The sequence below is a fragment of the Lissotriton vulgaris genome, chromosome 12 (genome assembly GCF_964263255.1).
Source record: "Lissotriton vulgaris chromosome 12, aLisVul1.2, whole genome shotgun sequence".
Taxonomy (NCBI): domain Eukaryota; kingdom Metazoa; phylum Chordata; class Amphibia; order Caudata; family Salamandridae; genus Lissotriton; species Lissotriton vulgaris.
Genome location: NC_141700.1, coordinates 298,002,452 through 298,021,664, shown reverse-complemented (window position 1 = coordinate 298,021,664; position 19,213 = coordinate 298,002,452). Strand labels below are relative to the sequence as shown.

At 43.5% G+C, this 19,213-nt stretch overlaps 1 protein-coding gene across 1 annotated transcript in view; it reads right to left on the bottom strand.

Moving 5' to 3' along the window:
- Positions 1-19,213, bottom strand: part of LOC147674007 (uncharacterized) — a 640,165-nt gene that overhangs the window by 218,430 nt on the left and 402,522 nt on the right. The window contains exon 15 of the mRNA XM_086945549.1: positions 18,840-19,067. Within this exon, the coding sequence (XP_086801675.1) occupies positions 18,840-19,067 (228 nt within the window). The remainder of the gene's footprint in view (positions 1-18,839; positions 19,068-19,213) is intronic.

Below are 19,213 nucleotides of genomic sequence, written 5' to 3'. Positions count from 1 at the left end.
AAAATTGGAGTGCTGTATAAAGTATTGTCTTCATTTAAAAAGAATGATTTGGAGAAACATAATTTACAATGGGCATTGATATTGGGAGAAACTGATACCGACGTGTCAGTAGAAGACGCAATTGTAAGATCAAAAGAAGTTTTTTTATCTGCAAATTTAAAAGTACAATTCTTTAAAACTGTATTTAATTTATATTATACCTAGCCCTGGGCGGAGTTGGCGGAGTGGGGCTTCGCGGAGCTACGCGAAGTGGGCGAGAAACTACGCCCACCTCCGCACTCCGCGTAGCCCCACTCCGCAAAACCACTGGCCGCCAGCCCCGCCACCCGCCTCCCTCCCGCCCTCCCTAAATACTTTAAAATAAAGTAATGAAATAATTTAAAAAGCACTTACCTTGCCGCCGCTGCCCGCCGCGTCCCCGGGGCTCGCTCTCTTCCGTCTTCTTTAGTAATGCGCATGCGCGGGCGGCCGCGCATGCGCATTTTCTCGTGAAAATGCGCATGCGCGGCCGCCCGCGCATGCGCATTACTGAAGAAGACGGAAGACGGAAGATAACGAGCCCCGGGGACGCGGCGGGCAGCGGCGGCAAGGTAAGTGCTTTTTAAATTATTGCATTCCTTTATTTTAAAGTATTTAGGGAGGGCGGGAGGGAGGCGGGTGGCGGCCAGCTACGCTCCGTCTGCGGAGCGTGCGTAGTGCCGCCTGGCTCCGCCAGCTCCGCAAAATGCGGAGTGGGCGGCACTACGCACACTCCGTGCACGGAGCCTAGCTGGCCGCCCACACCTAATTATACCCCGGCACGTATGCATAAGTGGGGTGACCGCTATGATGGGAAATGTTTTCGTTGCGGGGGTGACATTGCGGATAGTCTGCATATATTTTTCAGTTGTGTTAAATTGAATAAGTTCCTACAAGACATCGAAAGTTTTTATCAATCATTCTTAGGTCAACACATAGGGGTCCTACACACTCAGGCCCAAAGGGGTCCTACACACTCAGACTCCGGAGGGCCTGAATCACCTGGGATCCCCACCCCCCCTCAGCTTGCAGCCGACACCCTGCAACCTCCCCCCTTGGTCCCGGCAATACTTGTTCCAGTAAACGAGGGCCCCTCACTCGAGCCCCTCGAGAAACTGGTAAAGTCTCTGCTGGTACCACTCATTGACCAAGTTAAGAGTCTGGGGGATAGGCTTGACAGATTTGAACAGGTTACCAGGGACAATTTTTTCTCCCTGAAAACCTTGTTTAAACTACAGCCAAAGCTTAGTGAGGACAACACAGACAGGAATGCTGGAAAGGGGGTTCCAGTGAGCCAACCATTGGGAGATCAGTCGACACTGCCAGCTAAGTCACTAGCTACAGGGAATGCTCCTACACCAGCTTCCCAGGCCGGTGCGAAGCAGGCAAGGCCAAGTGTTTCCACTCATGCTGCTCAAGTGCATGCTACCCCCTCCCCAGCAGTGACAATACCTGTGCCTAATCCTGCCCATAAGAAGCAACAGAAGGGAGGGACTGGTCCAAACTCTCAATCCCTGGCTGCTCCACTCGCTAAAGCCAGCGGAGTAGCCATAACCTCTAAGGCTAAACCTACCACCGCTCCGCCTAAAAATCCCTCCCCAGTGGCCATTCCGCAGAAACCGACACGTAAGTGCCCCCCGGTCAACCTCACCCCTGAGTGCCACCCGTATGTTGTTGTCCTTATCAAAGTTCCCCCCCTAAAAGATACTCAGCAGGAAACTCACCAGGCGCTAAAGAACAAGATCATCCACTGGCTGAAAACCAATAGACCCCTTGGGCGTGGATGGCCTGATTCTTGGCGTACGTAGGGTGGGCTGGATCGGACACGGGAAAAAACCTTTTGAGGGTGACTGTGTGGTGGTCAATTTCCAAGACACAAGAGCTGCCCATTCAATATGCTGCCAAGGGCGATCCGTGGCCGGCCCGGGAGTTGATGCAGTTGATCTATCATTCTTCTACCCGCGGCCGGCCCCGATTATACCTTTCATCCATCCCGGGCCCCTTCCCCAAAACAACGTCCATGGCCAATTTTTCCCAGGAACTACTGTAGCGCAGTCGCATACAGTTCCACCACTACCGAACTGGGGCTTCTGGGGCTGCTGACTTCGTGACGCTCCTGAGGAGGCCTTGGTGACTTGGAGTCCCGGTGTCGAGTCCCCCCTTCTGCCAAAATGTATAGCCCTCCGACCACACCAGAAGATCAGGTCATTGTCGAGACTTCAGGGGTACCAGGGGAGGTGAGGGCGCCACTTGACCCCTCAGTTGGCTCCCCAACTGCGGGTGTTGTGAACTTATTTGCTCCTGTCGAGACCTGTAGCATTGCGGCTGTGGCGGACCCACTCATTAGGGTTTTCAGCTGGAACGTAGCAGGCCTCGAGAGAAAGCTGGCATTGCCCGACTGGAACTCGCTTGTGGAACAATACTCCATATGCCTGTTCCAGGAAACCTGGAGCAAGGAGCCCCTACACAAGGCAGGATACTCTACCCACTATTTACCAGCTGTCCACTCAGAAACTGGTAGGGGTCGCCCTTCAGGCGGCCTCCTCATCTGGGTGGCTTCTGAACTTAACTGCAGGGTGGTGGAGCGGGATACTAAATGCCCGGACCTCCTCAACATTTCCCTGAAAAACCCTCAGGGTCGAGTCATTCTAAACATCTTCAACATTTATGGCCGAGGCACGAAGGGGGGTAGAGAATCCCCAGTTATAGCTTGCCTGGAAGCCCTGCTTCGTTCGTCACCTCACAAGCATTGCACTCTGGTGGTGGGCGATTTTAATTGCACCTTTGAGCCCCTGGGCCCCGAAATTTTACAAGATCAAGAGGAACACGACAATAGGTGGGGGATACCGTCCTTAGAACTCAGCCCAATCAAAAAGTGGACAGAAGTGGCCCTCCAGATTAACTCCATAACTATGGAGTTTGGTCTGAGGGCCGCTAATGGCAGGACTGGTTCTGATAAAGCAGGAGCCCATACTTACAACAGGCCTGGACATACGTCAAGAATTGATTATTTTCTTCTTGACGTAAACTTGTGGAGCATGGTAAATGATATGGTGATCTTACCATCCGTGGAGAGTGATCACAATCTCCTCTCGCTCACATTGTCCCATAGGTGGATATCTGGCACTGAGAGTAGAACCGCTTGCAATCTCGCCCCGGATTTGACAGCAGTCTCCAACTGTGGACGACGATTAAAGTGGGCGAAGCTGTCGCTCTCAGAGGAGAAAACCTCTGCCATAAGGCAGCTTCTTACCACAGCTCTAGATAACCTTGACTCCTGCGAGGATGGGTTGTTGGAGGTGACTATTAGGTTCTGCACCCTAACTCAGGCTATCAGTGACCTTTTCGTAGTCCCAGCTAGTACCAACAGGAGGAAACCCCGTACACGGGCTAGACAGTGCTGGTTTAACCAGAAGTGCAGGGAGGCGAAGTCGCTCCTCATTGAAGCAGTTAAATCTAAAATACCCATTAGGACCTGGGTGGCTAGAAGGCACTATTCCCTCTGCCAAAAAAATGCTAAGAAGGAGTGGGAGGACAACTACTGGCAGGACCTTGGGCTGCCAGTCAAGGGAAAGATGCTAAATGTTTTTGGGACTTGGTGGGAAATAGGAATCGTCCCGATGACACACTGAGGACCTGCAGCATTAATGCCCAGACATGGTTTACCCACTTTCAAACACTCTATTCCGCCATCGAAGGCCCACTTAATGATCCCTTCATCCTTCCGCCATACACCTTAGATAGAGACCTGGACTTGTTTTCGGTACAGGATGTTACAAAGCAGATTAAAACCCTGGTGCCATTAAAAGCAGCTGGCCCGGACGGTCTCCCAGGAGACATCCTCCGAGCCTACCCAAAAGAATGGGGGGTACTGATCTCGGTCCTTCTTAACGCAATCATCGAGGAAGGATCTGTGCCAGACTCCTGGAAAAGGGCTGAGGTAGTCCCAATTTTCAAAAAGGGTTGCCGGGACTTACCTGGGAACTATAGGCCCATAAGCCTAATAGACTCGAGTCAGAAACTGGCGGGGAAAGCATTTTGGGGAGGATCTTACAATGGGTGGATGACAACCACATTCTGTCTGATATGCAAGCCGGGTTTCGTTCAGGAACCGGAACTATTGAACAAGTGTTCAGGCTCTTGTTATTGTACTGGAAGGTGGTGGAGCTAGGCAAAGGCAGTCTTTACCTGGCCTTTATAGATCTGAAGACTGCCTTTGACCTGGTTCCTAGGGAGGAACTCTGGAGGGTGTTGTATGGCCTAGGGATGCCCCCGTACATCTTAAACCTTCTCATTAAATTGCATAATGCCACCTATGCCCAGGTTAGATGGGGTCTGAATGGGGAAAAGACCGAAAAGATCAGGGTCGAGAGGGGAGTGCGGCAGGGCTGTGTTCTGGCTCCCACCCTATTTTCCCTCTACATCAATGGGGTGGTAGAGCACCTGCTCGGCGAACCAGCAGACGCCCCCACTTTGGGAGGCGTAAAAATTCCAACATTGCTGTTCGCCGATGACACCCTCCTCATTTCGAAAACCCCCCAAGGACTCCAGAAACTCCTGAACCGCTTCCAGGACTTTTGCACCATCAGAGGATTAGTCATCAATGTGGACAAAACCAAGTATTTAGTCATGGACCCCCCTCGTAAACTTGGCCGTCCCCCTATTTTGAACTCCACCCCCCTTGAAAGAGTGGCAGAATTCGATTACCTGGGAATCCGCTTAAGTGATGCGATGAGCTGGTCCGCCCACATCAACAAAATGACAATCGGCCATAAAAGGGTGGGGGGGGGCCTCCTCAAGGAGTACAGCAATTCAACCAAACAATGTGTTGCCCCATTAATAGACATTTACAAAGCCCGAGCTGTATCCGCGTCACTTTACGGAGCCGAACTGTGGGGCCTAGGTAAATTGGAATCTCTGAGCAAGGCCGAGAACAAATTCATTAAAGACCTCCTTGCCATCCCGATGAGCACTCCGACAGTCCCGGTCTTAATGGATGTAGGCTGCAAAGCAATCGGGGACCAGGCACGCCTTCGCCCTCTCTTGCTTTGGGCTCGCCTGTGGAGGGTTCCGGAGTTAAAATCCTACGCTGACGGGTTAGCAGAGGTGATGCGCTCTGATGGTTGGCAGAAGATTAAATGGCTCAGGGACATCAAACAACTTCTAGGGGATCTAGGTCTGGAATCCTGTTGGCTCAGCCACTCAGCCCCCCCAAAGGAGTCCCTAAAAAAACTATATTGGGAATGGGTCTTCGCGAAGCACATCAGCAACCAGCAGCACTGCAAAGCCACCGCAGCATTTTTGTTAATAAAAGATGTTGTTGCCTTCGAGCCCTACATGGATTTAATTACCATCGCCATGGACCGGTCTTTGTACATTAAATTCCGATTAGGAACCCTACCCCTTGCCGACCTTTGCTCCAGGTGGAACAAGTCCCAGCCAGCATCACGCCATTGTGCCCTATGTTCTGACAAACCAGAGACTGTGCCACATTTTCTTTTCGAATGTCCGGACTATGGGCGCCCTAGATCACGATGGCTCAAACCAATTTGCAGAGAACTGGGCACTCGCCAGCATACGGTCGCCCTCCGGATTCTATTAACTAATACAGCCCCTCCCATTGTCTGTGCCGTTTCCAAGTTTTTAAAATGGGCTTGGTTGATTCGACTAAAAAGACTGTCCATATCAATTTAATTCTGTCTTAGCTAATTTATTCTGACCAATTGTGTTTTTATTCTTTTTATTCTTAATGTACAGTCACATTTTTCGACATGCTGTTTTTATTCTTTGTAATGCTTTTATGATATATGCATATCGAAATAAAGCAATCAACCAGTATTACTCCAGCATTGATGTTATTAGGGATGGGGCGAGTTGTCACTAGAGGGAGTGTCTTTTATAAGCATCGATTTTTGTTGTTTGTAGCAATGACAACGGCTCGTTTATGTATTGCTGGGGATTGGTTATGCCCCGAGCCTCCAAGGTTTGAGGTTTGGCGGGCTAAAATGTAGTTTGTATATATGGGAGTTTTTTGCTGCTCATATGAATGAATGATATGGTTTCTTATTCGTCTTTGACATTTTACCATATTTTTATTATCTTGGATGTAACTCTGCTTGTGTTTTTTTGATAGTGCTGAACTGTGGAAATAAAATAAATAACAAATAAAATAAAAATACCGGGGTGAGCAAGGGTGAGCAGGGGTTATCTAAAGTGTGAATCCCCCTTACCCTGACTAGAAGCAGGGGTCCCTATTTGGACAAATGTAACTACCTCTGCCAACTGGAGACCCTCATTTCTAACAAGGGGCATATTTATTAAACATTCACAAAACTCAGGACAGTAAGCATAGTTGCTGAGTTGCATTGTGTAAACAGGAGAGAGCTAAACAGCTCCATATTTACTGAGATATGGCGCTCTTCAGCTCTCTACCTGCGCTTGCACACTTGAGGCTGCCTAGCGCTAATGCAGGCACCCCTACGCCATGCAGCAAGGGTGCCTGTCAATTTTTTTATTCCGAATCTTGACCCAAGGATTAATGTTACAAGACATATCCTGAGAAGTGATACTGATAGTCAATCCTTGTCTCCTGGTCCTATATATGGATGCGGTTGCATATAAGTGAGGCCTCAATTGTTTGAATACTGTACGAGTGGGGGGGCTGCCTTACCTATTACCTTCCCCCTCTACCCCTTGAGATTGTTCTGCCTGTCAATTCTTACAACAATAAGAGCGACCCATATGTCCTTGTGAACTGGGTATTAATGCTAAGCAAAAAAAATGTTCACAAGGAACTCATTTAAACTGTCATTATAAGCTTGTACAAGACAGTTATACCTTGCTTGAATTAATCAAAGTACAGGAAGGGACATCTTACAGCACAAAAACACTTCTAAAAGGCAATTTCCTCTTTCTATGTTTGATGGAGAATGCATCATGCACAGAAAGCGGAAGTAACAAGGAGAAATAAGTATATATTTCTACTTGTTACACCTCTCTTTTGTAGACACACCATTTTAGTGCAATCACATGTGTACTGCCATTAGTAAATCTGACACTGCGTCAAATTTAATGGGTGGATGCAGGAGAATGCACATGCTCCGCCGATGGACCGCTTACCACAACCAAATGTAATGCAACTCAACGCAAGCAGCTGTGTTACATTTATTTACAAAGTCACATAGGGCAGCGCAAGTGCCCCTTCCATGACTTTGTAAATCCCATTTAAGGCTTGCATTCAGTAGCGTCATGCAAGGACACGCTGGTTCCTAATAAATCTGAGCCGAGGTGTGTACCTTCAAACATGTACCGCCATGGCTACAAACTCTGGCATCGATGCACAAAGCTTTATTTTGATGAGTACCTGTGATTTACTCCAGCAAATATAGGAGTAAGGCATTGCTAAGATATACTCACTTACAGAACCCTCTTTGTGAGCAAGCCCTTTATCCTGTTTTTTTTTTCATTTTTATGTTATAGTAATTAGGCCACATCTCCTCCTCACATTTTCTCTATTAAGTATAATTATGTTTCTTCCTTCTGACTTTCCATATATTATGAAAATAAAATCACTGACCTCTATTTACTTTACATCCTAAATACCAAATTTCACTTTTTATGTTAGTTGGAGCCATATTTCACGCACACAGGCGTAGCACCCCCATAAACCCAGCACCAGTTTCCCACACATCAAACACAGGACATCTCAACAAATCTGTGTTTTGTCTTGTCTCCAAACCAGTAATGCAGTGATGTGCAGCTATTTTCTTGCTACTGTTTACATGCTGCCTTTCCTTTCCTAATGTCATTTCCTCCTAGATGTAAAATAATGAGGACACAGATACTGAAGGCACCAGTTTTCTTTCTAGCGATCACAGAGAATAGCCTATTTGGAAGGCCCAGGGTCCCCTTTAAGTTCTTTTAGACATGTAAGATTACACTGAATTACTTTCTAACTAATCGCGATATTATACAAATGCTTAAATACATTCTATTTTAGATTGAGTTTAACACACTGTATCAATAGATGCTTTACATATCTGAATTAAACCTTTATCAGGTCTGTCTACCATGACTACTATTCAGCAAGCAGGGTTTATATGTCCTGGTATGCTGCTAAAAACTAGACTGGATACAAATGTATGAACTTACTTTACTCCTCAGTGAGAAAATTAAACGAACGATTGACGGAGTGTTTGAGTGAAATTGGCAATTGCTGCGGGCTGCATTCTAGACCATTGTGTATAAAGCTACATGTCATCAAAGATTGCAAAATATTGTCGAGGCCTCTTCAGAAGTTCTTGTAAAGCCTTATGTGTTTCTAGTCACATTGAATTGAAAAGTGCTCAATGTAGTCACATGTTTTCAAAATGTTCATGCAAAGGATAGACTTCACTACGTCCCAGGCAAAGTTCGCCTTCACTAGGCAGTCCTAGATGTTTCAGATCATTTCATGAGTGTCCACGTAGAACTACAGAGAAAGCCTGTTGGTTCGTGTCCACACACTTTACAAAATGAGCTGTGAATTGCACCCTTTAGCCCCATTGGATTAAATATTTCCTACAGATGTGTAAGAGCCTCCCCCCCTCCTCCCAAAACCTTTCTAGTATGTGCTGGGCCAGCTCACTTTCTTTGTTGAGGGTAAATGTAAATTGATACTTGTATAGCGCACTACTCACCCGCAAGGGTCTCAATGCGCTTGTACGAATACCGCTGTGGAACCCGTCCTGGCTTTCCCTGTGAGGTGTACACTCCTGGGCACCCCCAGGCATCCTTAGCATTGTGGGGGCCATTGTGGAGATTAAGCAAGCTATTGCCCAGAGTTGCACTCTATGATTGGAATAGGCACAGAGGCGAGAATTATCAGGTCCGTGGAATTTTTGAGCCCAAGACCCGCCAAGGCAGGGAATTGAACCCTGGTCCCGGGCTAGACCTCTGCATCAGGGTCTGCCGCTCTAATAATTGAGCCACACTTCTCCACACATCATGATATAACACGAAGTGTCTCATACTTTGTACAGGGAGCATCTGTGGAACAATCCATCAATCACCGGCTAAAAAAGCAGTACAAGCACAAAATGGGTGCTGCATCTGCAGCAGCTATGAAAGGTTCTTTCAAAACAATAGCAGTGTTCAAACAGAACAACATAGGTAAGACATTCTTTGAAGACTGAAGGGGTGAGAAGCTACTGGTGCTGAGAGGAGAAGGCGCCAATTTGTTTTATTAATATCTGAACATCTAAATTGGGACAATTGCAGATCACTTTTTCATGCACGTTTATTAAATGTTTTTAGCATTAGTTATATAATACAATGTCTATGAGACCTTCTGCTTTCTTTTTATTCTAGTATTATGATTGTTCTCATTAACTAAGCAATAAAAATTATGAATTTAATAAGCACGTCATTTGCACCAAGACTCCACAACACATAGAACATAGGTTTCGTAGTCTCTTTTTTTTGTGATATTTTTATTGAAGTCCAGGAAAAAAAAACAGTACAGTACAATAGATCCATTACAGCCAATAAAATGAACCACAGAGGATACTTTTTAGCAAACAAAAATGCAAAAAACAATATCAAATCAGGGACAAAAGAGAAAAAGACCGGAAGAGAGATAAATAACAAAATAAAGTAATCCCCCCTCACAATCTCAGTCAAAGTAAGAAGCCCATATTTTTACAAATTTGTTAAGACCCCCGACACATAGTGCATAAGAACGTTCACTTTTCCTAACTGCTTTCATTTTGTTGAACCACTCCAGGACAGAAGGAATAACAGTGGTGACCCACCTTTGCAATATAAGCGATCTGGCTACAGCTATTGCAATATATATAAATGTAACCATATAGTGAGAAAAACAAAGTTCAGGATCATAGCCGATTATGATTAACAACTCGCTCACTGCTATTTGAGTGCCACATTCGACTTCCAAATAACGGAAGATATCCTTCCAGAAGTTCTGGATCTTAAGACATTGTGACATTATGTGTGACCAGTTAGCAAAGGGAAAATTAACACAACGAAAGCAATGAGGTGAATGATTAGGATACATTTTTGACAAAGATGCAGGGGTTCAATACAGTTGCCATTTACTGTAAAATAACATCCTGCGTCAATTTGCACCTCAAGCGTGTTAAAATTAAGGTTATTGACAAATGACCACAAATTGGCTGAAATTTCTAGATTTTCACAATCCTTCCATTTTTTAATTGCCTTCTGCCCAAGATCTGTGGCCCTAACTAAGGGTAGACGCTTTTTCCAAGCCACTGGTTTCCTCGTACATGGATCTTCTAAAAGTTCTTTAATTAGCTGATGTTGTTCTGTAATCTGAGAAACATCTAACTCAATGAGGAATTTAATAAGGATATTGTAAGACCCTAAAAGAATGAAGTCATTGGCTATTAACTGTGTCATTTCGAGCATGGACAGCCATTTTCCATTCCTCAGAAAATCTAAAACCTTACAGAATCCTAAAAATGCCCATTTTAAAGTAAGTTCTGAGGATTGTGTGATCCCTGCTAATGGTAAAATATCAGCTAATAAGGTAGTTGAATTGACAGCGAATGAATTTGGGTTTCTTTACACATTAAATCCATAAAGCAGTTAATAAACAAGTGTGACTGAGGCGGAGATTTTAATCTAGACAAATACTGTCCAAAGTAAGCGTAGTAATAATCCCTAAGGTTAGGGAGGGCTAAGCCTCCTTGGTCCTGTTGAATTGAATTGAATGGGGATTTATATAGCGCAACTATGCCCATGGGCGTCAAGGCGCTAAAGATGGAAATGCTGTATGGAAAGAGGGGAAATGCGCCAGTTATAGATAGGCCTCCCTGAAAAGCCAGGTCTTCAATGTCTTTCTTTAATTTGAGGAAATTCCTCACCATCCAGCCTGCAACTACTTCCATTCAGTTCCTGAAATTTTTGGGCGTGAAGTCCACAGTTTGTGAAAGGGAGACCATGATCTGAGTGTCATCGGCATAGGATAGAACTTCCGGCCCTGTTCTTCATACAAAGTGCTAAGTGCAATACGTGGTGTTTTTTTGCCCAAAGAAAAGATGTAAACATAGATTCTACTTGAGTAAAAAAAGCACATGACAGACAACAAGGGATGGTTGAAAACAAAAAATTAAACAAAGGGAGAACAGACATTTTAATCAAGGCCACCCGACCCAAAATAGATAGCGGCAATGAATTCCAGCGTGCAAAAAATGCCTGGATTTTCCGCAGAAGTGGCGGAAAATTTAGATCATATAAATCAGACACTCTTTCAGAAAAAAGTACTCTTAAATATCTTTTAGGAAGGTTTTGGCACAGGCCCAGATATCGGGGTGCAGAACCAAACCTGCATCGCCGCATTGTAATATTTCGGTCTTCTTTTTATTAATACGATACCCCCCAAGCGCCCGAAGTCTTCGAAAACCTGGAAAACTTTGGCCTGAACCTCTAATTCTGGCTTGATGAACAGCATGATATCATCAGCGTATAATTTCAATTTCGCCATGAAAAGGATAGGGGACGGACATCAGAGCAGTTTCTCATAGCTATCGCCAGTGGTTCGATAAAAAAGGCGAACAAAACCGGTGACAAGGGGCACCCTTGCCTTGTGCCCCGCTTTACTTTGACCCGTCCAACCACCGAGTAATTAATAATTACATTTGCTTCCGCCTTATCATACAAATTACGAATCAGGGCTGTGATCTTAGAGGAAATACCAAAGTGATCTAAAATATTAAACACAGTTTCCCAAACAACAAGGTCAAAAGCCTTCTCGGCATCTATCAAAAGAACTAACCGGGGTATTCCTTGAGTCTCAAAACAATCTAACGCCTCCGACAGATAATGGGTATTAAATGCTAGTTGCCTCTCTGCAATAAAACAGTCCTGATCCAGATCTATCAATTGTGCCGCATAATGATTGAACCGAAGTGACAACAATTTAGTAACGATTTTGTAGTCAGAGTTCAACAACGTTATTGGTCGGTAGGAGTTTAGATCCTCGCTGATCTTGCATTTTTTATGGAAGCGGACTATATTGCCCTGTCTAAAGGACTCTGGTATTTCCCCCCTTCTAGAATAGAATTCACCATACAAAGAAAGATGTCCGCTATTGAACTAAAAAAGATGTTAAAGAATTCAGGCGGAAACCCATCCGGACCACAGAGTTTCCCATTTGGTAGGTTTTAGTAACACCCTCCAGCTCTTCCATAGTGAAAGGGCTTGCCATAGATAATTTCTCAACACAGGAAAGTGTTGGGGGGCTGTTGTTCAGAAGAAATTCTTTTAACAAGGTCAGGTCCACACTCTGGTGTTGACCATAGATGGACTCGTAATGCCGTAGCATTATTTCGCCAATTTTAGCAGAATTGTTTATACTTAAAGCGGTTCAGGGGCATTTCAGTGTTTAAATCTGATTTGATTGAATGGTTGGTGGTATTGCACTCTAATAATCAAATTGGGTAATCACTTTTTTCGATATGTGTGCTGCACTAAAGAACTGCAATAATGTAATTACTGGCAGTAAAATATCGCACCCGAAAACAGGTGAACAAATAGGGCTTAGGCATTCAGCAAACTGCAATGCAGAACATATAGTGTACTCCATAAAATGTCCTTGTGGACTATTATACGTCGGCAAAACTGACAGGAAAATGAAAACACGCTTGGCCGAACATAAAATTAGAATTCGCAACAAAAACATAACTTCACCACTAGCCAGGCATTGGATTGAGAAAAACCACACTATAGCACAAGTCCGCTTTCAAATTATAGAACAAATCCCACAGCGCCTAGGGTTGGACAATGCCAAAATCCTACTTAGACGAGAAATATACTGGATTCGTAGATTACAGACAATAGTCCCAGATGGGCTCAATGACAAACTTGATATGGTATGCTTCCTCTGAGCATAAGGTATAGTCAGTATTTGATCACCCATGAGTTTTTCATTCGCATAGCGATATCAGGCACTGGAGAGTTTTATGTGACACATTCGCACATTCACATACACATAGTATAACCAATCATAAATATTCATGTTTCTGCAGAATGAATTGATTACAAAGGTTCTGTTATTCCGTTGTTGTGAATTCATGTACAGTATTGTATTCATTGTATTCAGTCTACACTCTTATTATTTTGCCAAGAAAATATGCAATGTATACTATTCACTTTCGATATCTTTCATGCACTTATTTTCTTCTTTTTCCTTTTCCTATTATTTAGTTATGTGGAAAATATAAAACATTGACTCTATCGCAATTTGAGATCGTAGCATGGCTTGCAGTCACACTAACATAATAGTTTAATAACGTATAATACGCCTTTTTTTCCAACATGGCGACAATGCGCATAAATTCCTATTCGGCCGATATTTGCTTTCCCGTAATCGGTTTCTATATGCAAATCCAAGTCCGTCCTTTAGGTCTCGTAATAGGGTGTCTTGCAATTAGGAGATATAGTCCGACTTCTATTTTTGGTTTTTTGGTTTTTTTCTGCAGTCCGTCCTTTGTGGTAGTATCGGGTTCGGTACACCAACATAAATAACGCACTAAAGCTTGTTTACAAGCAACGCGGAGGCTGACGCCGGTACAATGCGACTTCGTTCCAGGTTCCCGGTAAGCTCATTCACTAAGGAGATTGTTTCACGAAGATAGTTGCGTTACTATCATCAAGTACTAAAACGGATATTGGTTTTCCTTACTTGTCTTATGTAGAGTTGAAAAACGCGGACTTTTAGCGAGATCCTGTTGAAAACAACACAAGGCTCGCAGGTAAATTTTGATCCTTGCGTTAACTTGCATACTGCAATTACTTAAATACACGTTAAGAGATAGAGGGCTCATATGGCCCCGACATTCAACTTTGTATTATTTTCTCTTGCTAGATTATTTCAGCGTCACAACTTTAACGCTCATGGCCAACAGGTGAGCGTTATTTCAACTCATGCCAAACATTGTTGGTTTGTTGTTGACAGTTATAAATGGACAGTGTCCTAATTTTTTTATATAATTTTTCGCAGGCGGTAGCTCTTGTTATCCAGACATAAAAGGTAACACGGTGACATATATTATCACACATTGCCTCCTATAAGCTGTTAAGCCTAGAAATTTCATGGTAGAATTAAAAATGTTTTTCAGAATCGACAAAGGAAATTTTTAACCACCAATGACCCATAGACCAACCAGTCAGTTCGGTAAGAATAAAATCCCTAACAGTTGAACAACTAGTAACACTTACTTTAGCATCGAAACTAATTAGGCTTCTTTTCCCTTTTTCTTCTTTTCTTTTATAGGCCCCTGACGAAGGGGTTCAAACCCCGAAATGCATTGGGTTGTGGACTAAAACTGTGTTGTGTTTAAAATTTTGAGCAAAAAAATGTATTGTCAATGGCATTAACTGTATGTCGTTTATATGTATATATTGTAATGAACTGCACTATGTTCATTTGAATTTAAAATGAAACAAGTTAAAATATATGGTTGAATTAAAACACAAGACAAATGAAAAATTTGAAATACTTATACTTCAGTTGATGCGCACTAGAGTCCTTGTGATCTGATGATCCTTGGCTATATACAGTAAATCTGATTTGAGGCAGCTTGTTCCCTGGCCTGCCAAGCTAAAAACCAACCAGTAAAATTGCTTTCCTCATAGACTTTTTGGCAATGATGCTGAAACGAGGCATCACTCTGGGTATAATAATTGGCACTGAGTCCACGCTTAGACTGGTCCAACTGCCACCGATTCGAGGGGGAGGGATTACCTAAAAAAGTGGAGTAAGACATTTGAATCTTCTGCTCCAAAATTCTCTCATCTTCCTTAACCTTTTTACCTGTTACAGCATCTTTGCCAATGATTAATCCATGAACAAAGGCCTTAAGTGCGTCCCATACCACACTCAGAGAAGCCGACGCAATATTACGTGATACAAACTCTCTTATCTCAACCCCCATAGAGTTGACCCAATCAAGTTAATTTAAATATTGTTTATTCAGCAACCACCTTTGAGGAGGCCTAGGACAATTACCTAAAGATAGCTCAAGAACCAGCAAGGTATGATCAGAGAATCCGTTACGGAGAAATCTTTGCTGACAAAAACTTAAAATATGTGAAACCAAAAATACATCGATGCGTGACGAAGAACGAAATCTGCCTGACCAGCAGGTATATGATGTTTTAGTAGGAAAATCCATGTGCCAGGGATCATGAAAATCCAAGGTTGCCTCGTAATGTTGCAAGGTTCTCAAAGATTTAGGTTTCGGCTGCTTTTTACCCTTCACTGATGAATCGATTTTTGGGTTCAATAAGATATTGAAATCGCCCGACACAACCAATTCCCCAGGAACCTGAATTAAGGACTGAAAGAGATCCTCATAGGGCTTATGATTATCCTCAACCGGAGCATACATACTAACAAACTTTAGCGGTCTCTTACTTTGCCTAAGGGAACAAGTAACCCAACACCAACGCCCCTGTGAATCCTTATCAAAATTGACAACCTCTGCTTTTTTACTTAGAACGTTTGCTGTTCCTCTGTGGGAGGCTGAAGATGAAGAAAATCCCCTATAGGCAGCCCATGATCTAGACATTGAAAATTCGGGCAAATTCAAAGCTGGAATATGAGTCTCTTTCAATAAAATCACTGCCAGGTTTTCTGATTTGATCCACGATTCAATTGCACGCTTTTATTAGGACCGTTAACATTAAAAGATACCACTTTCAGCAGTTCTTTACTAGCAATGGTTAATATCTAAATCAGCTTTAAGCCCCTTAAATTTGCCAGCAAGAGTCACGCTTACAGAACTAAAGTATAGGACCTGGATAGGCTCAATAGCCTGAATGGAATCAGCGAACAAGAAAAGGACTTAATTTTTTAGCTCTTTAAACCCCCACCCACCCCGTGCGACCCACCTACCTGAAATGTGGAGCCTCCCCCTCCAACCACACCAACCACACCAACCACATTTCCACCCCCCCCCCCTCTAACCTGGGTGCCAATGATTTAGCCCCTGACCCCCCCAGCAAAGGTGCAAAAAGAAGAAAGAAAAGCAAACAATGAATATGTACTGGCAAGCAGGCATGCACATTGAGACTACAACATCTACTATCATGAAATGATAGCCAATACAGCCCAATTGCCTTAATTGATCCTGCCGGAAAGAAAGATAACAAGAAGACGTTGTACGACCCATTGACCCACCAACTCACCTACCACCTTGTGGCCCTGCCCAGATAGATGCCACAATAGACAGCCTTTTCCCCTACATCCCAGAGCCCTACATGATCTCCTTTAATAACTCTTGGGCTTCATCCAAATCAGAGAACATAAAAAATGTGCCCTTCACCAGGACCCTCAATTTGGACTGCTGGGATGCTTTTGCCCCATTAGCTTTAAATAAATGAAGCATTTTCACAAATTCCTTCCTCTTTTGAGCCGCAGCGCCCGTCATATCGGAAAGAATGCGACATTTCACAGTCTCATTTACTGGAAATTGTCTCGGCTGGATGGCCTTGGACAATATCCTCTCTTTTATACAAAAATCTGCAAAATTTAACAGAATCGTCCATGGTAACGTGGAATTTGGAAAAGGGTGGGCAGGAACACGATGGGGCCTGGTGATAGTGAGATCACCTTCAAACTCTGGGATGAATTTTTGTTTAATAAATAAGTTAACCCACTGTAAGGTTTGAGAGCCCTCTGTTCCTTCTGGAATTCCCACTATCCAAATATTGGACCTCCTTCAGGGATTTTCTAACTCCTCCAGTTTGCTCTCGAGGGCATGCTTGCTTTTAACTGCTGCTTTGGCCTCGCCCATTATGATGACCATCTGGTCCTCTAAGGCAGAGATCCTGCTTTCAACCTCTTGCAATCTAACTGGAAAGGATGACATTGTGCCTTCAATTGTCTCTAGAAGTTGATGAATAGAGGTTAGTTCGACTTTCTGGGTCCTTTTTAGCTCACGGATTTCTTCCAGGATAAGATTTAACATATCCTTGATACTCATCTGAAGTTGATCGATTGGTTCCGGATCGGACCTTGGGGTAACATTAACAGGGACTATAGTTGAAGAGGAGCATCCTGGAATTGAGGACCCAGTCTCTCAGAGGGGGGCCTGAGCCTGAGCCTGGGTCTGAGGCTGTGAGTTGACTTGTGGAGTCATAATTGTACTAGGGGGGCTAGGTCTAATTGTAGTTGGATCAAGAACGTCTGAATTTTCTAAATACTCCTCTGATTCTAAATGTCCAGCGGGTCTCCCTTCCTGATTAAGCAGTGGAATTAAAGCTGCTAACCCAGTCTGATCGGGTGTTTGGCCCAGATGTAGTTCAGTTGCTGTGGAGAGAGCATCTTTCGAATTTATTTGCAGATGAACCAAACTTGAGAGAGTCAGATCTGCAGCAGTTGTAATTGATCGAGCGGAAGGGGAAATGGGATCCTTAGAGAATTTCAGGGCAGAACTTGGACCAGGAAGAGGAGACTGCAAGGTACCCTTTTTCACAAATAGTGTACATTTTTTGCCTCTTTTGTGTCTTTTGCCTGTCTTCATTCCTTTCACCTTTTTGGGGCCCCCGGACCTCAAGACCTCTTGTGAAGAAATTTTGGGCGCAGCTATATTTTCAGCTATATTCTCAAATGTCACATCTGCTATACTAGCTTGATCAAGAGACAGAACAGAGTGTGGTTCTCATTCTCTGAGCTCTCAAAAGTTGAGTCAAGGTCAAGCGAATTCTCCTTATAGGTCAGTTTAGCCGCTTCCTTAGCCTCCTTTGCCTGGGCTCGTCAGGTTTTAGTTTTCCGACGAGCATTAAGCAACTTCTCCATACTGATGCCACCTTTGCCTGCCTCACTGCACTTCAGTTTAATGTGAAGAGAATTTATAAGCTACTTGCACAATAATGCTCATTATGCCGCTTGATGCCCTCCAAAAGCCCTTCTTCAACCAAAATGCAGTACAGATTTAAGTCAGATTCAGTCCACGTAGACCAGCAAGGGAGGCGCTTTTTCTGTTTATTCCCCTCGAAAGTGAACAAGGCCAGTACGTTCTTCCAAAACAATAGTGGTGTTCAAACAGAACAACATAGGTGAGACCTTCTTTGAAGACCAAAGGGGTGAAAAGCTACTGGTGCTGATTGGAAAAGGCGCCAATTTGTTTTATTATGATCTGAACATCTAAATGGGGACAATTGCCAATAACTGTTTCATGCACTTTTATTAAATGTTTTTAGCATTAGTTATATAATACAATGTCTATGAGACCTCCTGCTTTCTTTTTATTCTAGCATTATGATTGTTCCTATTAACTAAGCAATAAAAAGTTATGAATTTGATAAGCACTTCATTTGCACCTTAGACTCCACAACACATAGACCATAGGTTTAGTAGTCTCCTTGTATGAAAAAAGTGAAGGCAGGGGCGTGTAAAGAAATAATGAATGCAGGAAATGTAAAGAACCCATTAAGAAGTAGCAGTTTTTTATTTCGAGCTCTACACTACAGGTTTTGCAATTTCAGCATGCGGCAAATAACGTGTTACTGTTACATTACTTTACAGATTCCTACGCTGTATTGCACTGCCCATCATTAGAGACAATTTTGTGAACAAGGCACTGGGTTTACAAAATGTAGGAGCAGCCTTCTCTGTAAAGATTCAGTAATGGAGTTAAAAATATGTGTTTACTCAACAAATGGCACACAGGCCCACCCTTGGTTTCTCTGCATGACCTCATCAAATGATAAAATAAGTGCAGACAGGCGGCTCCAAATGATCTAACAAACAGTGAAAGAAAAATGCTGAAAAGCAAATAATCTTGTCATTGACATACCTGGTGGTTTTTTGGTATGCTGACTGTAGAGATGGAAGATGTGGCCTCACTTTCTTTCCACTCAGGGTATACATTTTCTCCCTCATTCTCCAAATAACCTTGCTCTTTCTCGCTTTTGACCACAATGTTGAGCTGTTCTTTGGAGACACTGAGGTGCGTGTGATGCTCAGCACATGGTAAGTCATCTTGGTTAATACATTTTCGTTTGAAGTTATCTGGGCCATTTTTCTGAAAGAATGAAAATGGAAAGAAATCATTGCACAGCAAAGTGCTACTCGTCAGTGCACAAAGTCACCATTACTACCTTTCCACTCTGAGTGTGAGTTATGTTCTCAAAATACTAACCAACAAACCAAACCATTTTTTAACAATGA